General features: G+C 35.0%; 1 protein-coding gene and 1 long non-coding RNA gene across 2 annotated transcripts; one reads left to right on the top strand and one right to left on the bottom strand.

Moving 5' to 3' along the window:
• Positions 1–12494: 12494 nt before the first annotated feature.
• Positions 12495–13094, top strand: LOC144344479 (uncharacterized). The gene is made up of 2 exons (XR_013419191.1): positions 12495–12594; positions 12776–13094. It is a non-coding gene; the product is annotated as an uncharacterized LOC144344479 (long non-coding RNA).
• Positions 13095–20003: 6909 nt separating this feature from the next.
• On the bottom strand, positions 20004–24083 carry LOC102800870 (2-hydroxyacylsphingosine 1-beta-galactosyltransferase-like). Its single transcript, XM_085506128.1, has 5 exons — positions 24055–24083; positions 22975–23808; positions 21787–22006; positions 21233–21452; positions 20004–21102 (listed from the first exon to the last, which is right to left on the bottom strand). The coding sequence occupies exons 2-5, from the start codon at positions 23776–23778 to the stop codon at positions 20850–20852; spliced, it is 1497 nt and encodes a 498-aa protein (XP_085362254.1). The 5' UTR covers positions 23779–23808; positions 24055–24083; the 3' UTR covers positions 20004–20849.
• Positions 24084–24790: the final 707 nt, after the last annotated feature.

The following is a 24790-nucleotide window of genomic DNA, read 5'->3' as shown; positions in this document are numbered from 1 at the left end:
ACGAATCACGTGCGAGTACTGTTTATTTCCCATCACTTACAATGTGATATCAATCACGTAATAAATTATTAATATTGCAGCCGTAATTCAAATCATTGGAAAAGTATTATAAAATTATTATCATCAAACATAAAATAGTTATATCATTGTATTTCTATTGTTTTCCACGTGAAAATAAATATAAAGCATTCATCATAAAAATATTGATCAGTTGACAATTTTTCCCCAGTGTGTCAGAACTTCATTCGTGAAAACACTGAAGAAATATTCTAGTATTAAAGAATATTACTCTTAATTGTTCACTATGTACCCGTCTATATCGTTTACATGCAACATGCCGTGGTACGCATTGTCCCCTTGAAAAGGAAGAAATACAACATAAAACACAATTAACATCCTGACTTCCGAATAAGTTTCACCATTTTGTATCCATTTCAAACATTTTCATTTTATTTGCTTCTTAATCTACCACTGTTTGTTGAAGCAATATTATGAGTCGCTTCGTAAGGTCTACCTACCTTTCCACGTGTGCAAATTAAATTGGAAGGACCATTTGGAGCAAAGTGTAATTTTTGATATCTATAAAAAGTGTACAATTCAATCGTAGAACTTAATACAAATACAATCTTAAACGAAATCGGTAAAACATAAATTTTCACATTTAGAAATAACAGTTTTGTTGAATATATGTACAAACATGTTTATAAAATTAACATACAATAACTGCCATTTCAGTTCGAGTTTTATTAAACAAACATGTGCTAACACATTATATATGTCACTCCACCCACGCATATAAATATTTTATCGAGCTTCTATAAGCTCAACTAGCGTACATATTCTGTGATAATGACATACGCAATTTGCTCACAAGGGCATATACATATATTCAGATAGACATGCAATAAAACAGCAAGGCATATCTATTAAACAATTTGAAGATAATTAGACATATGGGAATGCAATGAATCCGGAAAGCATATTCATTAAACAATTATTAGAAATATTCAGAAATTCATATATATGATATGCAACGTCTTACCTGGAGAGAACCTTGCAAGCTATCAAGTTTGAATGGTGACTTCAAAAGTGAATAACTGTACCTAGAAGAACGCGGATATTCATCGACAGAGACATTGTGTTACTTTTCCTATAGAGAAGAAAATGATATGTCTGATATTACTGTCTCCAATGCAGTTTCTATATAATCCTACGATTTCATTGTAGCGTGACGTCATTAACCACGTGAAACTACTGCTATATTTGCATGGCTCATCGACGATAGATTGTGATATCAATAACATACACATTTATTATTATACTCTAATTCAAATCAGTGAAAAATTATTCTAAAAAATACACTTTATTATCATTAAATAGTTATTTCAATTTATTATAATTCCAATTAATCATATAAATTTTATTCATGTGATACGTTTTTCCAATGTGGCAGAATTATTTTCATGTAAACGCTAAGAAGATATTAAAAAATATGAATCCCATCTATTCAGTGTGTATTCAAATACAACTTTGGATCGCCGATACACATATAGAAATATCCTAATTACGATAATGGATTGTGAACTATGTGAATATGCCCCGATAAATCAAGTTACACAACAAAATCCCGACTGCCGATTAAGTCTCTCCATTCCATCGTATTTCAAACGTATTGAACTTTCAATCATTTAATATGCAGATGTAATCAGGCTCCTCGATTTACTGGATACACTTTTTTTCTGAACGCCATCTCCATATTTCTAGAAGAAGAAACACAAATGTCCCTCTATACTCAATGATGGCAAAAATGCTTACCGAATTTGATTCACCTCGAAAGGTATCAGTTGTCTTTGTGTCTTTTACATTTTACATTTTAAAAGCAAAATGTAATAATTAGTTTTTCAAAAATGTACAAATCACAAGTATTAATTATTACATTTAAAATAACAGTTGTGTTAAATACATCGTCAACAATATTTATGACATTTACATACTGTAACAATATATGCCGCAGTCTTGGTTACATGTTGCTTTCACTGGTGAAAAAACAAACATTCACATTCTATATCTTCACCAATGCATAGAAAGTATATATTTTGTGTAGCTTTGTGTTTACTTAAGGAATAAATTGTCCACACTTATTACCAAGTATTAAAGGACACCGTGTATTGCCGTGGTGATTTACAAAGTGCTGTGCATCCATATTTATGAACATTACATTAATTTAAAAGGTTTCAGGCATGGAACTGCAGACATGAACATCATAGGCGTCATTTCAATCAATGTAAGTGATAGAAACTGAATATCGTATATGATTGGAATCAAAACTTCAGCTTCAATATATATTCGCGGAAATTTCCTCACCAATTTCACCAATCACCTTATATTCCTTGGATCGTTCAGTCCCCTACTTATGAATAAATGTTTATATCATCATTTCGTTTTCTGACCAATGATAGGCTTGGTAATATCCCATCAATCGTGCGCCTCCTTGCATTATGTAATGAATTTACTCTTAAACGTGTATACACAATGATTGCACAAATAGAAGTATAATGTCCCCACAGTGAATTGTTCATGGCTCAATATAGATTTTGTCACATGGAGACAATATATTGTTTGGCAATATATATTTTGTCACATGGGGACATTATTAGAGGTAATTGTATAGATTACATTAATAAAACTCAACTACATTTCACGACTATTGAAACTAATAGTAGTGGTCTACGTCGCAAAGGAATTATAGAAAACTGTTTCTAGTTATCCCCTAAAAAGACAGCGTTACCTTTGATGAAGTCAAAATGTTAATAAACATGTCATTTTATCTTTCAACATGGGTCACACATTACAATACATATGACATCGAAAATATTTCAATTAGTGGCCCGTCAACACCCATAAGCATGCGTTCCAATGTGATACGCATGCGCTGCATGTACGGGCATCACTTTTCCTTTTACAACAGATGTAATAATATTGTACCGCGTAACGTGAATGCGAATGGCAATCGAGTGACTACACAACGACGATCGCATGAATACTTGGTTTCACAAATCAAATGACTTTCTCTCTCATTTTAGGCTGTTTTCTGCAACCTGCACTGTGAGCACATGCTTGGAATGATGATATCACAATATGTAATTTGGCAGTGCAGATCGCAATCACCGTAAATACTTAGAGATAATATAATATAATAAATTGTACTTGTCAACATGACAGACGTACATACGTATATTCATCACAGACGCATTAGTAAACTACAGGGACAGCTGCGCCACCACGATATGTGGACGTTGTTATCGATCATCTGATAGTCTATCAATGCATAAAGGTTAATATTTGTGCGAAACTATTTTGAGTTGGTGTTGAAACATAGAGAACAAAACTTTAGTACTAATAACATGGAAGATCACTCTTGCCGGAAAGATAGATGTTCGTATCTAATAAATGCCGTTAACAATTTCTCGAGATGGGATTTGAATGTATTTTTTTTCCGTAGAAATAAAATATTGAATAACAATATTGATAACAATATCATCCGACCATTTCACACAACATTACGATTACACGTGTTGTTTTATGTTAACTGTGTACATGAGCGTAAAACGTGCGATTGAAGTGGAAATATAAAGATATACACATCCGTAATCAATATGAAATTTACAAATCCAAGAACACTAAACAAATCACTGCCAAACTATCCACAATGATTGTTGTTTAGTATAGTTAAATCAGTAAGACAAGTCTATGTGACAAATTGAAATTGTCTGTTTGAAAGATGTTACGGAACAGTTTTCCAACTCTTCTTTGAGTTATAATCACCCGTTATACATGCCGTAGTTATCCGAGTATAAACCCCTGCTCGAGTATAAGCTTCCAAATTTACAGCATTTTACAACAAGTCATTTATCCCGGTCTGGCAACGTTATTTGGTATATGAATAACGATTCCCTTTCTGAAGGATGTGGCGGCCCTGAAAACGGCCGTTTGATTTGTGTTTGCACAGTATACCAAAATGTTAATTTTCCTGCACTTTGAAATGCGTTCCGTGTAGTACCGGATTCTGCCGTAGATTTTTCGGCAGTTTTTAATTTTTTTTCAAATATTATGGCGTCATATCGTTTTCCCATCAAAATCCATGCCAAAAGATCATACTATAAACATCGGCAAATCTCTTTGCGTTGCGTTCAATAACATTAACATATTTAAATGAGCTATGGTAATTTGAACAAGTTGGCATCATCCAGCATTTTGATTGGTTAATAAGCGATTTGAGCTATTAGGTAAACTCCTGCAAGATAGAGAACATGGCGGACCCCGACAACATCGAGCGTTTATATGCGGCCGGAATCATTTGTTTACGATAAAACTAAGTTGAATTTTATTTGCATTTCATAACAATTCAACGAATTTATTTTTTTGTACGTTATTATAATCGCTACTGAGTATTATATTATAGCATTGTCAATACCAGTGGTTTTATGACGTCATTGGAGCAGATTATTCGCGATAATGTATCCCAATATTGAGCACCAAGGCCCTGTGCCATGGATATAATGTTGTTGCCATGGATATAATAATACAATGTTGTTTTCGAAAACGAATAAATGAGAAACTATTGAAAAAGAAGAGAAATTGCTAGATAACAAGTATTTTAATACTAAAATCAGCATCAAATAAAACGGTCAATTTCCAATAACAGCGGATTTCATTATCGAAATCAGACAATTTTGTGAGGGCATCGGCGTCTGCTCTGTACGTTTAATCTAGTACGCGCGCTTCTAGATCTCGCAACTGATGCCAATGTCCTAGTGGCCTCCCGATTAGTTCGCCCTATTGTATTGATGAAGTGAGGTTATCAGAGGGTGATTTATCAAAGCAAATGCGATAAAAGAAATGAGGGTACAATGTATATCTACGAGTACAGGATTTATTCTGTTTTTGTAATGAGTAGTACCATTCTCCCAGAGTTCTTTGCGGTTAGATCACCGAAAGTATCTCTGCCACCACACACCGCCATTTCGTGATGAAACACCACAAGACTTTTACTACGCCAATTATTTGTGTACTTTTGTTATTAGAGGGTTGTTGATTAATTCCTACTGATAAACAAGTTTTAAAATATTTTCATAGATAACTGATAATGATTTTTTTGTGAACGCACTGAAAACGATGAAATAGTTATTATTTACAAAAAAAATAATTCCATTGCGTAATAACCGTTACTAAGGTGTTACTCGGTTCATCAAACTTACCGTCCTGTCGATTGCCAGGCGAAACGAAAGCACTTTGTAGTATTGACGACTAAATCGTCCTACTACCACACCGTTTGTGAAAAAAAAGCTTCTAACTTTGAAAACAGGCAAAATCTGCAAACAACGCGTACACATTCGTCGGGTTCGAAAATCGAACACTTGCATGGTAATGTTTTGGTGAGAGTCTTTGAAAGAAGTACCACAAATCGACCAACCAACGACAATCATAAGATCGAATATGGTGTATGAGTATCATTTGTATTCATGCAACCAGTCAATGATGATATTTATATTACACATGAAGTTGTAAAAGACTTCTTTCCCCTTCTGAATTAATTCATAATTCAAACAGTACATTTGCTATTTCTCATATTAATATCCGCTCGTTAAGCAAACATTTTGCAACTTAAATAAACCTGTATACAAAAAAACTTCAGTGACATTGGAATATCTGAGACGTGGCAGATTAATAACCCCAATTTGTTTAATTTACCGTCATACTCTTTTGTATGCAAAAGTGAACCAAATATTCACCAACACAAATATGAACAACAATCCAATTTATTTTGCCATTATATATTTTTTCTACTTTAATTTGCTTGTCAATTTTGTTGTTTTCTTGTATGTTTTTTATTCTCACTTTATTTGTCTGTCTTTCTTTCACATCTGTACTGCATTTTATTCAACATTCTAGTAGAAATACGAACGCAATAAAGATAATTATTAAGATATATCGACTTGTCTGATCCGGTCTTCGTTGCAACAAACACATAGTTTCCCTCAGATACAGCACTAAGCTCTTTTTTTGATTGTCAGTAAGCTCGTTCACGGAGAAACAACTAGCAACACGTTAATTTATATATTCGATCATATTATACCAAGTAATGCGTAGTTTCTATCGTGAGTTATGATAGGGTAATGAAAATGAGCCCAAGTGAATCTTATAATCGTTTGAGGGCGTACGACATACAGTACATTGCGGTGAAATATGCCACTGGTTAATATTGATATTTTTATATATCGATGTCTTTATTGATACTCACACTATAGTATGTTGTATGTGATACAAGGTAACTTTTAATTTTGAGGGAGCCAGGGATCATGAACAGGAAATCGTATTTTTCTTTTGCGTTGTAGTTAAGATTAGGATTTGACGCGTCTTCATCTGTTCGCAACATTTTTGAAACATCATCATCATCAACTTTATATGATTATTTTGACTTTTAAATCGATGTTGATATTATATTATATTACACATTACATTATTATATTATAACAGTACAAAAACACCCTGGAACCCCGTAGACAGAAACACAGAACAAGTAACATAAAACATATATGCGCTGCTGTAAGTGTGTGCAATGATAGCCCACCAAGAGGACAAAACTCTTGGCTCCTGTGCGTGTGCTAAGTTTGCTAATACAATGATGTTCGTTTGTATCGATGTTTAACAACAAGACAATGCATCTCCCTGTTTTAAATAGATCATACCTGCCACAATTACAGTAGAATGCGAAGTGTGTTATCCTTGATTTTACATAGTGCATCCTCTGCCGTCCACATAATTTCAAATTCAGGCAGTTGGTTCGTGATCCGGGAACATTCATATTCTGTTTCAGGCCTCGACTTAATGTTTTGAATAAAAATTTCTAGAGGCTCACTCGAGCCTTTGTTTTGCCTTTCATTACGACGGCTGACATGAAGTGCAACCTTAGCCATGCACGCTAAGAAACAAATATACCTTGTGCCTTGCTCGACTTAAAGTGTATTGAGCGATAGGGTGGTAAAATGGTGAACCACCAAATAGGCATGCGAAAATCTGATTGAAGCAGTCGCGACGTGATGTTATTAAAATAATGGAGTAAGGCGCTATTTGATGGACAATCATAAAAAATGTGTTGAAGTGTGTCAACTTCATCACAAAAAGAATATTTATCAGAATTGTTCAAACGAGCTTTGAACAGAAATCTCCCCGTTGGAAAGGCACCATGGGCAATACGCCACTGCAGATCCCCATATTTGTTAATGACTGGTGTTTCATAGCAATCCTTGAAGTTGGGTTTAGCGCTTTCAGGCAGACTAAGGATGTCCCGCCAAAGAGTGTCAAGTTTTTGTAAGTGTTGTGTTATTGACTGGACACGTATTAGATATTTATAGATTGCGCCTTTTTCAAACTTATATAGTGGCAAATTTAGTAAATCAGAAAAGTGCAGTTCAAAGCTATGATGTGAAAAAGGTTGATTACACTTCCCGTTCCCTTTGAAGTAGGTGTTGATAGTATCTTTCCATTTGGTAGGAATAGAATCGCGAATGACCTTGATACTGAGATGGAGAATACGCTCCGAATGGATTTTAATTTTATCCGACATATCAGCGGCCTCCAACCAAGTTTTATTCGTTTCTGATACCAAATCACATACTTTGGTTATCCCCGCGTCAACAAAATGTCTGAGCGCAAAAGGCTAAATCTTATTGGATGTATGATGAGTGGGTTGTTAAACAGTGGCTCATTACGAATACCAGTTACGTTATTATCATTGAACTTACGCACTTTATCTACAGATTTCCAACACTGGAGGAGCTCACAATAAAATAATGGCAATCTTTGTAAAGGTGCTTTGATAGTGGTGCATAGAAGTTGACTTGCATATGACATATTACTCGCTTGCATAAAAAAGTAGTCTGTGAACTTAAAACAGGGGTGGTCATGATTATTATATAGATATCTTTGAATATAGGAAAGTCGCATGGTACTTATGCGTGTTGGAAGGTGTGTAACATTTTGTCCACCTCTTTCCAAGGGGAGGTACAGTGTTGCTGTTCCATTTGATATTGAGAGGGGAGTAGGTGATGTTGCGCCAGCTACCTACCCATAACCCTTCTGATTTTTGGAGATTGATTTTAGAGTTTGACGCAAGCTCGTAGACATGTAACCAGCGACTTAGTAAGCGTAAGCGGTGAGTTTAGAACGTTTGGTTTTTGCTGTGAGGTATAACCAACCCTTCAATGTTTTCATCATTCCTGATTTTATGAAGTAGTGGTTCAATGGCAATGACGTAGAGGGCAGTGGACATTGAACACCCTTGCCCAATGCCACGGGCCACTGTGATGGGTGTAGTAAGGGCGCAGTTAACGCGGACCAGGGACTGGGCATTGGTATACATGAAGCGAATGTAAGAAAGAAAACGGTCACCAAAACCAAAGGCACGAAGCGTATTAAAGATGTATCCGTGATGTATCTTATCAAATGCCTTTTCCTGGTCAATAACAACAATAGCCAGGGGTGAGTTAGTTAAGTTAGCATAGACAATACTGTCACGAAGTAGATTTATATTGTCGTGAATACTATGCCTGTTTGGTATGCTGCAAGTTTGGTTTGGATGAATAATACTGCCTAAAACACCGCGCAAACGCAATGCAAGCGATTTAGTGAACATTTTGTAATCGCTACATAACAGACTCACAGGTCGCCAGTGTTTTACGTTGGTAACGTCACCTTTTTTAGGGAGAAGAGTGACTACGGCCCTTGTGCAGTAAATACATCGCACAGATCACTTCCAATGATATGCCAAAAGGTTTGGTAAAATTCGTTTGGTATTCCGTCGATACCGGGAGTACGCCCATGGGGAAGTAGTTTGATCGTGGCACTCAGTTTGTCAAACGTGATTGGTTTGTCAAGGTCATCACGATCTGTTTCATTTAGTTTCGGTAGCCCTTCAAGGAGGCTATTTCGAGCTTTAATGTCAATGTTAGCTGTATACAGGTTATTGTAAAAGGTGTTTATGATTTTCTGTATTTCAGTTTGATTTTCAGTAAGAGTGTTATCCTGGTACCTCAACTGAAAGATCGCCTTTTTGGTCCCCTTCTCTTTCTCTAACTGGAAGAAGAAGGAATTGCAAACATCACTTTCATTTAAAAACTTATGTCGCGCACGCGTAGCACTGCCTTTGTGTTCACGTTGAACAAGGCATGCGAGAAGGTTTTTCTTTTCAGTGTAACTGTTTAAGAGCGGTGCATCGTGTGCAGTACAACGTTCGATGGTTTTAATTTCCATTTCCAATGCTTGTTTTTCGATTTTGTATTTATTTTGTTTGAGTGTGCAATACTGTTGTGTGAGTAACTTTATTTTATTTTTGCCAATATCCCACCATGTCTGTATATTTACATAATTATTTCGAAGTATTTGCCACTTCGCCCAAAAATCAGTTAAGATTGCCACATGCACTTCATCGCGCAGAATTTCTGTATTCATACACCACACTGGACTTTTGTTTTTACTGTCGCCAATAGCGATGTTGATGTGGACAAGAGAATAGTCAGAATAGGCTAATGCGCCATTGCTTATGTCAATATTCTTAATTTTCCCACGCATACATTTGCTGACATAAAACCTATCAAGGCGCACAAGCGTACCACCCCGCCCCCAAGTAAAGTTTAATGTGTTCCCGTGGTATTGGCGCCATGCATCAAACATTTTGTGATGATTCAGGACAGATTAGAGAAGCTTTTGAGTGCGCATGTCCGGTTCAGTCCCTCTATTACGGTCAATGTCGGGTTCAGTAGTACAATTCAAATCGCCTCCCATGATTACTGGGTCATTATTTAGAGAACTGACGAATTGTTCAATTTTAGTAAAGCATTCCACACGCTCAGCGCCATTAATAGGTGCACAGACATTAATAATGTCAACAAGATTTTGATTAATTTGAACATGAGCGTGCAACACGTATCCAGGCATGATCTCAGATTGTGATAAAATATTCACAGTTGCTCCTGGCGAAAACAAAATAGCCACACCCGCACGATTAACAGTGCCATGAGAAAAAATACCAAGGCCACGCCACACAAGTTTCCAAATATTTTCATCGGAGACAAGAGAGTGTGTTTCTTGTAACATATGAAAATTACAGGGATGATCACGCTTAAGATAATTGAACACACTGTACCGTTTGAGGGGTCCCGGCAACCATTGACATTGTATGTTGCGCATGTCATTGTGTTTGCCATCATAAAAGGGGAAATTAAAAATCAGCGATAAAGTTACCCGTTTTGATTTGCTGTTTAATTTTTTTTAATGAGTCTGTGCATGCGAGATTTATCAGATGTGTTCAACTGCTTGGTATTGCGGCAGTTTATCAGATGTCGGACCAATATTTTAAGATTGGGGCAGAATTCAAAACAGTTGTCTATAAATCTACGCGAGTGCAGTGTAGACGTTTGATATTGTTGAATCGCTGCTATCAGTACATGTTGAAACATCTGAAATGATAGACCCCTCATTCTCACTACATTCACTAGCAGTTTCCTCCATGTCATCAGCAATTTTATTTTGTGGCATAGGTGTACTGGAAAGGTCTTGTGATTGATCAGTTAAACCACTTAAATCAATGGGGAATTCGGATAGTGGCGAGTAGCGCGGGGATTAAACTGTGAACTCAAGTGAGGGAGATGATGGAAATGGGGTTGACTCTGTAAGCTCGGGCTGTGGTTTTGGATTACACACTGTTACATTGGCATAGACGTGGGGAAGGGGTTTGTGGGGTGAAAGGGGAGGCGATGGTGATGCAATGGAAGGGGAAGGAGGGGTTCGTACCCTCTCTTCATCAATCGGACAATTTTGTTCAACAATTTCGATTACATTTTCATCATTACGCTTTTTAGAACTTGGTTCACATATATTTTCGTCATTCAACTGGTCATTGTTTTGTTCTTCTCCATGATTTAGAGCGCGTGCGCTTTTTGCTCATATTTTTGGATGAATCTGTGTCCATTTCAGTTTCAATTTCAATGTTATCTGTTGTACCATCGGTCTCATGTTTGTTTATCTCAGTATCTGGTGCTTGGGTGTTAATTATATCAGTTATGTCATCGTCTTTGTCGTGCAATGTGTCAGGAGAATTTAAATTAGTTACTACATTCACCTGTTGAGAGTCTGCTGGAGTGCTATTTTGAGCACTATTGTTTTCACCATTCATCATTTGCATATTCGTTGTTTGAGAGTTTTACGAGTATGTCCCTTCATGTTACATGAAAAGCAAGTCAATTCGTCAGACGAAACGTAAATATTATATGTCCGACCTTGAAAAGTAATAGGTAATAAACCGTTGATATTGAGATCTTTTAAATATACATAAACTTGGCGGCGAAAAGACTTTACGTGTTTCAGTGCTGGTCTTTTGCACCCGAGTGGGATCGCTCGCACCGCGCTCATTACACGCCCGTATTTAGCTAAGGCATCTGTAATAAAATTGTCAGGTAAAAAAGGGGGAACATTTGATAGCACAATTTTTGTAAAGGGGCGGACAAGAGGTTCAACAGAAATATGGAGGTCTCCAATGTCAAGGCCAGCGGCAGAAACCATGTCGACCCATGTAACCTTATTTAAAAAGACAATAACCGATCGGTTCATACGGGATGCAGCCACAATATTACTGGCCCCGACTAAATCTGCAACCGACTCCACATAAGTTTCAACAGGAATGCCATCAATGTTTTCACACCGTACCGCATGGTTTCTAGTGAGGTGATCTGTTGGTGTTGACGGTGGCCTTGTGTGAGCGGCAGCCATCTTGGTTGCCGACCACCTTGCCAAGGCAAAGACAAAAACACTCCAAAACCACAATAATAACAAAAACAACAACTATAAATTACTCACGTAAAAGGTAGACACACTATATATACAACTGTGTAGAAACACGGGAACACAACGAACGCAAAAACGCAAAACAGGCAGAAAATCGGGGAGCGCTGAAAAGCACAGCGTTCACCCGATTCTATTATATTATATTATATTACATTATATTTTATTACTTAACTATGGCTGTAATCTTGAAATTCAAATTACGTCATATCTAGAATTCTTTGTATCTTAAACATAGAAGTTTCCAACATTTTTAATCTTTGATTATGTTTATGATTTATTTTATCTAAACTTTATAGGTCATCACAAATATATTTGCGAACGTTTATATGTCATTTGAGGAACATTTTTAAAGGTATACTTAACATTATGCTGTACGAGTTAAGTAATATGACGTTGTTACGATGTTGCACGCAGACAGTACAGCGTATCGACCGATGTGTAGCGGTAATAGTGTAGTGTAATAATCTTAATATTTCAATTTGTTCTTCTCAGGAATACATCATGGGAATGCCAAAATCTACAACGTTTAGAACAGATTTTTTTAAATTTTTTTTTGGTCAAGCTAAAAAATCTTGGGTACAAATATGTTGATGCGGTCGATGGAGTATTGCTTACAAGCTAAACTGAAAAACTGCTACAAGAAACTAATCTGCGCCAAACTGGATGAAACATCAATTGGGATTATTAAGCCAGGTGTGTATCTGTTAGCCAGCATGTATCATTTGTTCATGTGGAATGATTAACATAAACAAACAATACCCAATGTTAGTATATTGAAATATTTTATGTTTGTTCGCTTAAGTCAAAATCACACCCACAAAGCATCCCCCTTACTCTCCTGACCTTGCACCATCTGACTTTCATCTCTTCCCAGCCATAAAGTTTTTGAAAGGAAAGCGATTCCCAGATGATGCAGCCTTGATTTTTGAAATTACGACGTTGTTTGAGGACCAGCCTGGGCGTTCTACAAAAACGGTATCCAGAGCTGCATCAAAGATGGTGGAAACTCTGGGTGGTTCCTATGTAGAGAAGGATTGATAACTGTGCCAAGTTTCATGAATCTCCTGCTATGGGAAATGGATCAGGGGCATTACTTATTGAACGCCCCTCGTAGTTTACAGATTACACTGTATGTAAACTAAATCTGAATTATTCACATGTGAACTATGTAAAGTAAATTCTGGAATGACATAACCTTACACATGTTCTCCTGTAAATTGTATTTGCAACTTTTTTTCTTTGATTCAATCCGACGATTACTAAACACTATAATATATAGCCACACATTTAGTTAGAACAAATCTTAAACTAATTAAATGAATTACCTTTGGTTACTTTTTTTCTACTGTACCAAGGGACAAATATTTGATTAGTAAATCGAATAGGTTTTGGTTAGGCGCGTGACAAAAAGCTATTTGAATTGATTCGAAAATCAGTAATTCTCTTAGCTTTGTAAATAATGCTAGCCTCATCGCAATAGTGTTACATAACAGTAATCGACATTCATACCCGCTGATCGGTTAAGTAAACTATAGTGTACGCTATAGGATATTTTGGAAACGAACTCACAAACCGTGGGGTTTAGAAATATTCCCAAATTCGTTTGTAATTGTTAATTAGTCATAGATAATTCATTTACTCCTTATTTAAATCATATATTACACCCACTCCCATATATCTACCTGCAGTCTACTTATTTATGTTTCCATTATTGTTATTGCTTGTAATGTTTATGAAACAAATATTGCTATTTGAAAATGTGTATCATACACGGTAACTAACGCCGAATAGTATACAACAGCACGGCCATGACCCAGCGAAATGACCAGAACGTAGAACAAATATTTGCAGCTTTCACTGCGACAGCATCAAGCAAGTAATACTCGATAACAGAATAGTGTTTCCTATGAAGAATCAAATGTTAGATCACGTGTTCAATCCGGAAAACGGTGCCGATAATTCGTAGCTCTGTACATCGAACAGTTCAAATTAAGTCATGAACACATCACACTGATTTGTTCATTCTTTACCACTCTATAAATAGACAATAGTTGAGACACACAGTGGAACAAATCGCCCTCTCTCGTTAAACAGAGAACAATAGTGACCGTGTTGTTGAAATCAGTTATCTATATAATTTGCTTGCATGTAACTATTGCTAGTATTGACCATCAGCCAACCACAGAAGATGTCTGACTTAAATGGATTATCACTGTCACTGTCAGTAAATTTTATCATTTTGAAAATAGGATTCAATGAGAAGCACTGTTGTATGGATTCAATGCCGTTGTTGGAGCAGCTTGACCCATGCAGTATAATGGTTGATACCTACATATAAATATACGTTTACAATCATTGTTTTCATTTTTAAAATATTACACTAAATCTTAAGTAACAAAGATAAACAGAAAAATCACAAAGTCAATATTTCATTTGTGGAAGTACAGGTATGCACAGATGCGACACCAGGGACAGTATAATTGTCTTGCTATAGCATGTAGTGCTGACATTGGATAGCTTGGGTTGCGTCAAAAATACACCTTCCTTGTGTTCCTTTTGTAGATGTTTTTGTAGGTCATACATTTTCTACTAGATCAAAATGTTACGTCTATTATTAGTAGACAAAAAGCTGCTGTGAAATTGTGAGAACGTCTAATGAACAATTCATTAGATTATGTGGTTTAACGGCTAATTTGCCTAAAACTAAAATAGCTCCACTATTTAAAACCATTATATGACCTCTATGCAGATGCATGTGCCGTTAATAGACGTTAAGTATTAACGTACACCACTTCGTGAAAAGGGATTACACTACTTGCAAAACGAGTCATTTCGACCCAATAATACATTTGATTTGATAGATTTGAAGTGACATCAGAATTAATATCTTTATTAGCATAATTTTAAAGATGCATCATTATAATTGCATTTATAAATTAAAAACACCCGCAGCCCTAGAAAATGGACTCTCCCATAAATTTAATATGAATATATTATTTTGTATTAGCACAGTTTACAGTGGATACGAAGAAGGTGAAATGTTGTGTGTTAGCCGTAGTTGTACATGCAATCTTTATTATAGTTACTGTGACAATACAGATATATCTTATATCAACACAATTCAACACGAGTGATGACCCGCCCAACGCTAAACTGGTGAGTATTGTACGTCATAGTCACAATATTGATAATAAAGCAGTGGGATTTTCTTCATTGATATACATGTATACCAATTATTTAGAACAAGTTCAATAAAACATCGAGTTGTTTAACTATTTGTAATGAAATCATGTTTTATCATGTGAGTCAGATATGATAAACATCGACATGCAATCATACTGCAACTACCAGCATTTGGTAAATGTTATACATTTAGTATTTTCAACGTATTATCTTTACCTGTGCCTCCCAACTAAACCTATTTACATGTAGGTGTATATGTCATAAGCTTCGCAAACATTTCTATGTTGAGTCTATTTTTATTTAATTCTACGTTGAATTGCATTGCAGTTGCATTGCGACCCTATATAGAGTTATATAAAAGTTAATTATATGTGTGTCGTTACAACGATGGTGAGACGTGTATGTGCGTGCGTGTGTGTGTATTTCGAGTGTACATAGTGTTGAATCCCTAGCCCTGCAGATCAATTATCTAATTTACATAACTATACTCCAAATTTTCATCTTCTTCACGGCTTTGTCAATTACCGATTATTAAATTTAATGAAACGGGACAATTCACAGACCTGATTTGCTATGGGTTAAATCTATTCACAACTATCATAATATTCAGAAAATTTTAAACTTTTCTACTGTCATTTCATGAACTAATAGTAACATATAGTAACATTTTTTGTACATTGCTGCGGACTAAGATATGCAGCTAGCGCTATACCGGCGGCAAAGGCATATTAGGTTATGTAACCTTGTGCGAGCATATCATATTCATAGGAAGCAGCTCTAGATGTGAATGTTAAATAATATTTGAAATACAAATGTACCTCCTATACTCTCAAAGCGTTCTTTCGATGTTTTTAATATTGGCGCCTGCTGCGTGACGAAGAGCCTGTCTGCCAACAATCTCGAGTTGGAATCACCTATTTGGTCTCATATCGTCAAAACTATTTTAATTGCCTGCAGAGTGTAGTGCGATTGTTCTTAGACATTGCAGCAGCACACATCACTACAGTATTTTTGATTTACAAGCTGTATTAGATGACAAAGGAACCGGAATATCAACAGCAGAAAAGTGTCGGTACTTATGCAGTGAACGATACGTGACTACATTTGCTTTGGTGAACATAGAATGGAGAACCCAGGTAAAGAATGGATTATTTGGAATCTTAATGAAAGACCAGAACCTGAGTTGAGGTACATGTATTAATTTAATTTCCCTTTTTTCAGAATGACTTTCTCAATGACATGAAGCGAAGTGGTTTTACACTGACCTCTATCAGAGCAGAGGATCCACGGCAATTAAACATAGCAGATTCATCACTAAGAAAAATTGTGCTGCACCATTTGTTTGTCAAATCTAGATATATCCTGCATTTAGTATTATTTTACGAAAGGGGTGATCATTACTGGTGGCATAGACCAATTAACATGCACACTACATCGATGCTGGATTCTGACTACATAACGTTGTGATTGGACATCATGCAGGTACTTTCGATAGGTATGTATTAACAAGTTAGTAAAGTGAGAGGATCAAGTAAATGCAAATTTTGTTAGCACGCAATATCGACAATTTGGAATTAAAGTACAGAGTCTCACATGTGAGGAAATTAGATACTATAAACTTATTACAGTTTATAGTTAAGAATTTCAATGGAACATACAGTAAATCAAAGTGTTTTTAACTATGACATGTCGTTTAAATTTTGTATAATCAATGCAAGAAACTGTTAAAAAATACATATTTTTGTAATTGTAATACTAATTTTAGAATATTACCCCTATTACGTTGGATAGTATCATAATGAACATACCATCGAATTCACAGTCGTTTTTGGAGAAATTATCGAGTTCAAAATTGAATGTAACTACAGAAGAGCAAAACGATTCAGAGAAGAAAATGGGAACTACCCTGCTGCTGAGGCATCTATGTTTAGAAAGGCAGCAAAACATACACTCAAGAAAGGCAAGAAGGTATTGGATGAACTCGGAATTCGATTTTGGCTGGGCTCTGGTACATGTTTAGGTATGAATATCGATAAAAATATATTATTTTATTACAATAATACAGTGCGTTACTCATTATTGACGCAATGCGTTCTCAATGATACCACATGCAACCTTGCGATGACTGTTCGGTGATTGAGGTTATTGCACGAATATCAAACATGAATGGATATGGATTGTGAACCAGCCATATCAATCTGAAATACAAGAGTTTACGATGGACATGTTTTCGAATTCGTCATCCAAAAAATACAAATAAACGTATCTTTCGATATTTGGGCTTACTATAATTAGAATTTGTCTCTAAAAAGCACGCTCCACTGCATCCCGCCCATTATCGAGCCTGTCCCTGCCAAGTTATCACAAAACATTAGTCTACACTTGTAGTCCTAAATTAGTTTTAATATAATATAGTACATCAACATTTTCTAATTTAGAATGGTTTCGAGAATGCGACACAAAAGGATATGACGATTATCTAGATATTGAAATGTTAATTAAGGATTACAAGCCACAAATGACACATGCTTTTGAAAACCCTGGCTTTTGTCTCTTTAATCGCATTGGTAAAGTAAGTATACTTTGGAAATATTTCAATACTAGTCATCTGTATATATATATATGTTACGTTTAGTTATATCCAGGAGATTGTCTTTACCAACCGTTGTGAATACATGCTAAAGTAGTAATTTGTGTCCGTGACACTGGGAAATATGTTATGTTTGTATTGAAACTGGTGGAAAAAAGATATGCAATGTTATTTTGATAGTGACTTCTTTTCATTTTATTGTTTTTGCAGATTGAGAATGGCTTAATGTTGTCATTTCTTAGTGATGCACAACTCGACGTATTTTTTTACTACGAGGAAGACAATGGAATGTGGTACTCGGTGCCCTTTTTTCTATCTTCTCACGTAAATTACAAGTATGTTATGCAGTCAAAATTATGATTAGGTTTTGGTCGTTTATGTTTCGCTGAATATTTCAATCATATTTTCCAGAACAGAAATTAATTGAATGACGTTGTTTAACGTATGGAATGCGTTTGTCACCCACAGGAAATTGATTCTGCTGGACAGAATTCTTAGGAATGAAGGTCAGTGTACCATGCAACACTCAAGAATATATTGAAACAATGTATGACAAAACCTGGAAGCAGAAAGTGGAAAAGCGGCAGCTTCGATATAATGCATTGGGTTTTGTGAAAGATGGACAATGGAGTGAAAAAGAATGGGATACATTTGAAATACATAGCACATGCGAGGGGAATCATGTGTATCCTTGAATGTTGCTATTGCTATTTATTTTTTAAAGGATTCACCACAATTGCACTAAATGAATTACTCAACAATAACATATGTGAATATTGATTGCGACATAAAGACAATGAAGGGGCGGGTTTCATCTGTTTGCTATGGTCAAGAAGTGTACTCTCCGCAGGATGCACGAGTTGTGATCTATGACTTGCACGAAATACTGATGTGTTGTCTTTCGATGAAATCCAATTACCCTATGATTTACCTAGTTAAACCATTGGTACCGTTTTGTGTTTATTTGTGAAACGATCTAAATATCTGTCTCTATTTTGAGATGCACTTGTTGCTATGTGCCATTTTAAGAAGATTGTCCATTATATTACAATTAATGTGGAATCTTGATATTTAAAGCACTTTGATGGGATATTTTTTCAAAAACTTTACTAGCGGTAATACCTACCATAAACTATTTCAGCGCATAAACGAAGCCGAAAAATCAAACAAACAAACAATGTTTTTACTTTTGAATCTTAGTTTTTCAGTCGATTTACATATGACTCGCCAGAGTAACAGAAACAAACGTGTCGATGACTTCACGTGTTTGAAACGGGCACTATACTGAAATAAACGCGTGAGTTTTCGGCGTTATATTCTCACAAAATGCGTATTTTTTTACTATTTGACAATCTTTCGTATTAGTACTTCTTCCTGGTGTATTAAATTGTAGAGTGATTCAGAACTAACCATACACAAACAATTATATTTTATATAATCAGATCGATGTGTTATCATTTACATATCATGAACAAAATGTTTTATTTAAAAATAAATAATAATATTGTATCGAAGTAAACTTGTTGGTTTGAGATACTAATACATATTTTTTAATTTATTGCTATACAATTTTCGAAAAAGTCAATGTCAATGTAATGGGGCTATCGAGGCGATATTTATAATATCTACTGATATGTAAGATTTTGCTGCAATAATACATAATAATGCATTTTTGGAACTCAATCTAAAAAATAATGGTTGGGTTATGTTCAATATACTCGTCTCTCTTTTCATAAAATACTACTAAATGCACGATATATCTCAATTTGGAAAATAAATGGTGAAATGTCCCTCGGTGATGAATTTGTAATGTTTGATTGGCGTGGCTCCTCTCCTGTTATACAGGCCAGTGTAAACCACCTTGTTTCATTTCATTCAGAAAGTCAATCTGCAAAAGGGAAATTGAATTAATACATATAACACAACTCAGACTCTGGTGGTCTTTCATAAATATTCCCATTAATCCATTTCAGTGCGAGATTAATCTTTACCTGTTTCCACGATTCTGTGTCCACTAAAGCAAATGTAAACCATTACACATGCAAAATTTCATCTTGATCAGACAACTGGAAGTGGGTCAGAGGCATTACTTATTGAACGCTCCTCGTAAGACGTCATTTCTTACAAATATTCAACCTCGATTTAAACAATAACACTTTTTAGTTTTGCATAATTATGATTGAATTTGAAAAATTGACATTAACAACAATTTATAAATTGCATGCATGATATCATATAGAAGCTATCGGCCTTTTATCACTAAGGATGATTCACTGTTGCATTTATGTCATTGTGATTGCACGTCATTATGAAACAAAAGGTAGAAATGCTTGTATGTTCATGCTATCATAAATGAGCCTATTTAATATTGATTCTTTGAAATATATTGAACAGTTTGATTAAAGACATTTGAAGAAGAACGATAGCGAGACATTCGTGGTGGGGTGGTGAAACTCAATATTGACTGACAATTAAAAACAAGAATGGTATGGATGAATTGGCTTATACAATTCTAAGCAAATGTATTCAAATATTAGCTTTTATAATAATAAATCATCCACGGTGACTAAATTTATCATTATTTCATTATGTGATAACAATTGTGGCAATCGGACTGATTAATGCAAACAGATTGGCCTCTTGACATCATGGCTCGCTATGGCTAAATAAGCTAACTCAGTGATTTTACAAAATATTTTTGAAATTAATTTGGACGTCCGGAGGCGATATTAAGACTTCAACTTCAGCTTCTTCAAGCACATGATTTTGCCACTAATTTCCCAAATCGTAAACATGGTGCTGGCCTCCAAAATAACTCTATTTCATAATTTATTTGCAAATTAGCCAACACACTGCAGGGATACTTGAGTACGCGTTACAATCTCTGCGTTAGTTGTCAGCCTTTACACTCATGTTGTGATTTACGTTTTTAAGTGAAAATTTTTACATTGTTAAATAAACAAATGAATAAAGCACGTAAACAGAAAAAATATGATTTAACAATTTAGGAATAATGTAAAATTCGTCAGATTTCCAGATAAATGTATCCTTTTCATTTAAATTACTTTTTCACTCCCATATATACCTTCATCCCACATATTTATGTTTCAAATATTATAATTGATTGTAATATTTATGACAAAAAAAATATAATTTTTTTTGTCATTTCAGTTGACTAACGCCGAATACCACGCAATAACACGGTCACGAACCAGCGTAATGACCAGCCTGCAATACACATGATTGTAACTATCACTGCAATCACATCAAGCAAGTAATACTCTATAACAGAAAGATGCTTTCTATGAACAGTCAAATGACTGACACCATATTTTGTCACGTGTTCAATCCAGAAAACGGCGGTTTCTGTTGCATTCATCGGAACATCTTTTACAGCGGCTGACAACTGATTAGCTCTGTCACTGTACCTGCAACAAATTAAAGTAATTCATGAACACATCACATATTGATTGTCTCAGTCTTTACCACTGTATAAACAGACTATTCAGACTATCCTATTCAACTGTATTTGTACATATTATATGATAGAGGACTTACTTCTTATTCGATAACACCTCCACCATGGCTTCGTACAAGTTCTCATTATTCAGTGACTTCATTTTGACGTATGTGCCAACCCCGTTAGATACAATTTTTGCAGCAGTGTCAAATTGATCTATCATTAGTGGTATGCATACCATTGGAACACCATGATACATAGCTTCACGATAACTGCTTAATCCGCCATGAGTTATGAATAATCGTGTTTTCGGATGAGCTGGTGAAAATACAGATCATAATTACATATATATATGACACTTGTTCGCATGATATATAAATAAAATCAACGTTATATTCAAATAACCAAATCTTTTGTAAAGATATTTTAATTTCCATTTTTTACAATTTTTCAAATGAAGTGATGGTACATACTTGAGACATCACCTTACGTAATGATTAAAATGTTGGATTTCTGCGTTATATTCAAATAACCAAATCGTTAATGGTATCATGTAGTCTCAATTCAATAACACAACACATATAAATATTACAAATTTATCATTATGAATTACGTTGTTTACATACCAGCATCACATACTCACATAGCTCACCTAAAACATCATTCTGGTTGAACCATTGAAAAATGTTTATGTTATCACCAATATGTCGAGGAGTTGATCCACTGTAACTGAATATTATTTCGTGGGGAAATCTGGCAAGTGTCGTGAGTATTGTGTCAAGTGTTTTGCTTGGAAGAAACGTTATAAATGACCCAAGTGCTACCACTATGACACCCTCATCGCCAGAGTTCTGCATTAATTTATTCAAATCCTGAAATATAAATAAACTCGTGTTATTCTTTTCATTCCATTCAATGCTTACATATAGTTGCACTGAAATGTAACAAAGTACTATGTTTGGTTGAGAAAAACAGGAAAACGTACGTTTTTAATGTTGAACTGCAAAGTAATATGATGGAACAACAACAAAGATAATTTTAGGCAACATTCTTGGATATTAGTTGATATTATATTAGTTGGTCTTTCTTAGCGGTATTTTATTTTGTTTATGCATTAGTGTATAAATCGATTAGCACAACACTCATTTCCTTTATATTCATTGTATACAATGGACGCACAATTTAGACTGCAATAAACTTCAGTTACAAACACAAAATAATATACTCAATGAATTAGAAGGTTTTATATTTGACTATATACTCCTAGTGTCAATAATGGAAACGTTGACTTCCATTATACTGGTTATTCTTGGCTATTATGCCACTCGAAAATCAAAAGCTTGGAATGGTAGTCAATAAAAAAAATGTGGAAATAAAATCAAGCCAATATGACTGTGCATGACTTTATAGTTTGAAATATATAGTTTAATTAATAAGGTGGTTCATACACGCATAATGTAAGTATGCTATAAATACAGACAACAAAAAGTATCTCTCATTGGAAAAATATATTCATATGTAATATTACTAATACAAATAAATATCGGGCATAAATATTTAGCAAACTAGCCAGTGTGTCGCTACTTCTTGTGAACTTAGTTCAGTTTAATATATAATGATTGAAAACAATCTTATCCTGTCTATGGATCAACATGTAATATAATGACATGCTATATGCTGAGTATTTTCTATTCGCAAGTGTGTCATTTAAAGTGAGTTGTCAACCATTTGAAGCTTATGAGTAGTGAGCAATACATGACAAATTGCTATAGTTTATTAAAAACAACGTTGTAAATATTTGCTAGTTGCATCTAAAGCTGATTGATATATACATACTCACCGTCGGCAAGTTGTTAGGATGTTTGACAGTGAGCGGTCCAACTGGAATGACATTAGGAACTAAGGGATGAACATAGCCAATAGCAAAGTCTGTCACCAGAAGATGCAGGATTGCTTGTTCAAAAGGATGTCTTTCTGGAGTAATGTTGTGTTGGTGATGCAGCGTGACATATGACATATCCATGTTATTTGGTAACGTTGATGCTAAAAGGTTTTGAAATCTCGATAAAAACGTCATTTCATCTGAAAGCATCATGGTTGTCCGTTGAATGGGATAGTAAGATGCAGGTGCACCCACATCGGTTATGTATTCAACATCTAACGCAGTATGTATAACAACATACGGAATGCCAATGTATTTTAATAACATTGAGCAACAGTAACATAAAGAGTCTGTAACTGCTATGTTGTAGGTTTTCAACGAATTTCGAATGTATACTTTTTGATGGAGAACTGCATTACAATAGACTCCATGCGATTCACTTATTTTCCTGAAAAGCACGTCATGGGTCATGTCATTGTTGTAGTAGTCGGAGAGAAAGTCTTCGTTGACAAAATTTATGATCACTGGTTTCAAAGTGTGTATACCCAATTCTGTGTACACGTTATTGAATTTGTCTGTCGAGAATGTTAGTACATCGACCGAGTGACCGTGCTTGATTAGCCCTTCTCCTATGTAGGCTATATTTTGAGCGTGACTTTTAGATCTATGGAATCCATAAATAATTATATCAGCACAAAGAAGTTCCTGGAATTTATGGGTCAATATAAATAAAATGGCCAAAGTCTGCAGATATCTCCTCATTTTCCAGAATAACTTTGCTCTCCAGGTATGCTGCTCATAAAAAGAGAAAAACGGAAACAAATTACAGTGTGATAATCAGTATCAGTATTCGTTTCCTCGTGTTCAACCACTGAAACCAGCTCTGAAATAATTACAGCACGATTGATTTTTTGTCCAACCAAGCATTACAATTGTTTGCAAAAAAAAAAATTCCAGACGACTGGTTAATCCAGTAAGCAGTAAATACAAGTACAATTACAATGTGTAGTGTAAATTCAATGTTGATATGTTACTCACCAATCGAGCTTATGTTACGTCTTCCTAACCTCTAATGTAAAATAAAATAGTACTGTTTACCACCAACAATGTATTTTGTGTAGTATATTTTAAAACGTTATGATCACTCATTCATAAAACAGGATTATTTGTAAAATATAATACACGTCTGCTGCAATATTTTGAATATTTTTTTTTTGAGACAATGCACATAACATTACTCTATATTACTAATGAAAATATTAATTACACTGTAACACATCAGTACACTCCGAGACAATATTCACATTTGTACAGTTCTGATTCCCACATGCGTGCAGCAGCGAATGGGGATTATCTAAATACGGTTTATTGACTATATATATATATATATATATATATATATATAAAATAAAATGTAGGAATGAATATGTTCGTATCGATTGAATTGACAATTTGTCTGATATTACTGATGAACTATGTGGTATGCGCTACAATAGGTGACAAATGACTAGATTACAAAATAATTGTTTTCGCAATAGGTGTGATCAAATTGATTTAGTATAGAACATCGGCCAACTACAGAATACGTCCGACATAATCACGTCATCACTGCTATAGTCTGTATATTGCATTAGGTAGCACTGAAAAATGTATATATATATATGTTATTCATATGCATACATACATTCCGCAAAGCAATATGGCAATGACGTCACTGTAACAATGTTGACTCGGCATATATTACATTTATTAGTATCGTTAATAACAGTGGCTC

Source organism: Saccoglossus kowalevskii, chromosome 12 (genome assembly GCF_978046115.1).
Source record: "Saccoglossus kowalevskii chromosome 12, keSacKowa6.1, whole genome shotgun sequence".
NCBI lineage: Eukaryota > Metazoa > Hemichordata > Enteropneusta > Harrimaniidae > Saccoglossus > Saccoglossus kowalevskii.
This window is presented reverse-complemented; position numbering and strand designations above follow the sequence as displayed.

Excerpts from the sequence above, each read along its gene's own strand:
- LOC102800870 (XM_085506128.1), bottom strand. The coding sequence starts at position 23,778 with ATGAGGAGATATCTGCAGACTTTGGCCATTTTATTTATATTGACCCAT. Across the intron at positions 22,007-22,974 it reads ATCCTAACAACTTGCCGACG|GATTTGAATAAATTAATGCA; the intron begins GTGAGTATGTAT and ends TTTATATTTCAG. Across the intron at positions 21,103-21,232 it reads GAGGTGTTATCGAATAAGAA|GTACAGTGACAGAGCTAATC; the intron begins GTAAGTCCTCTA and ends AATTTGTTGCAG.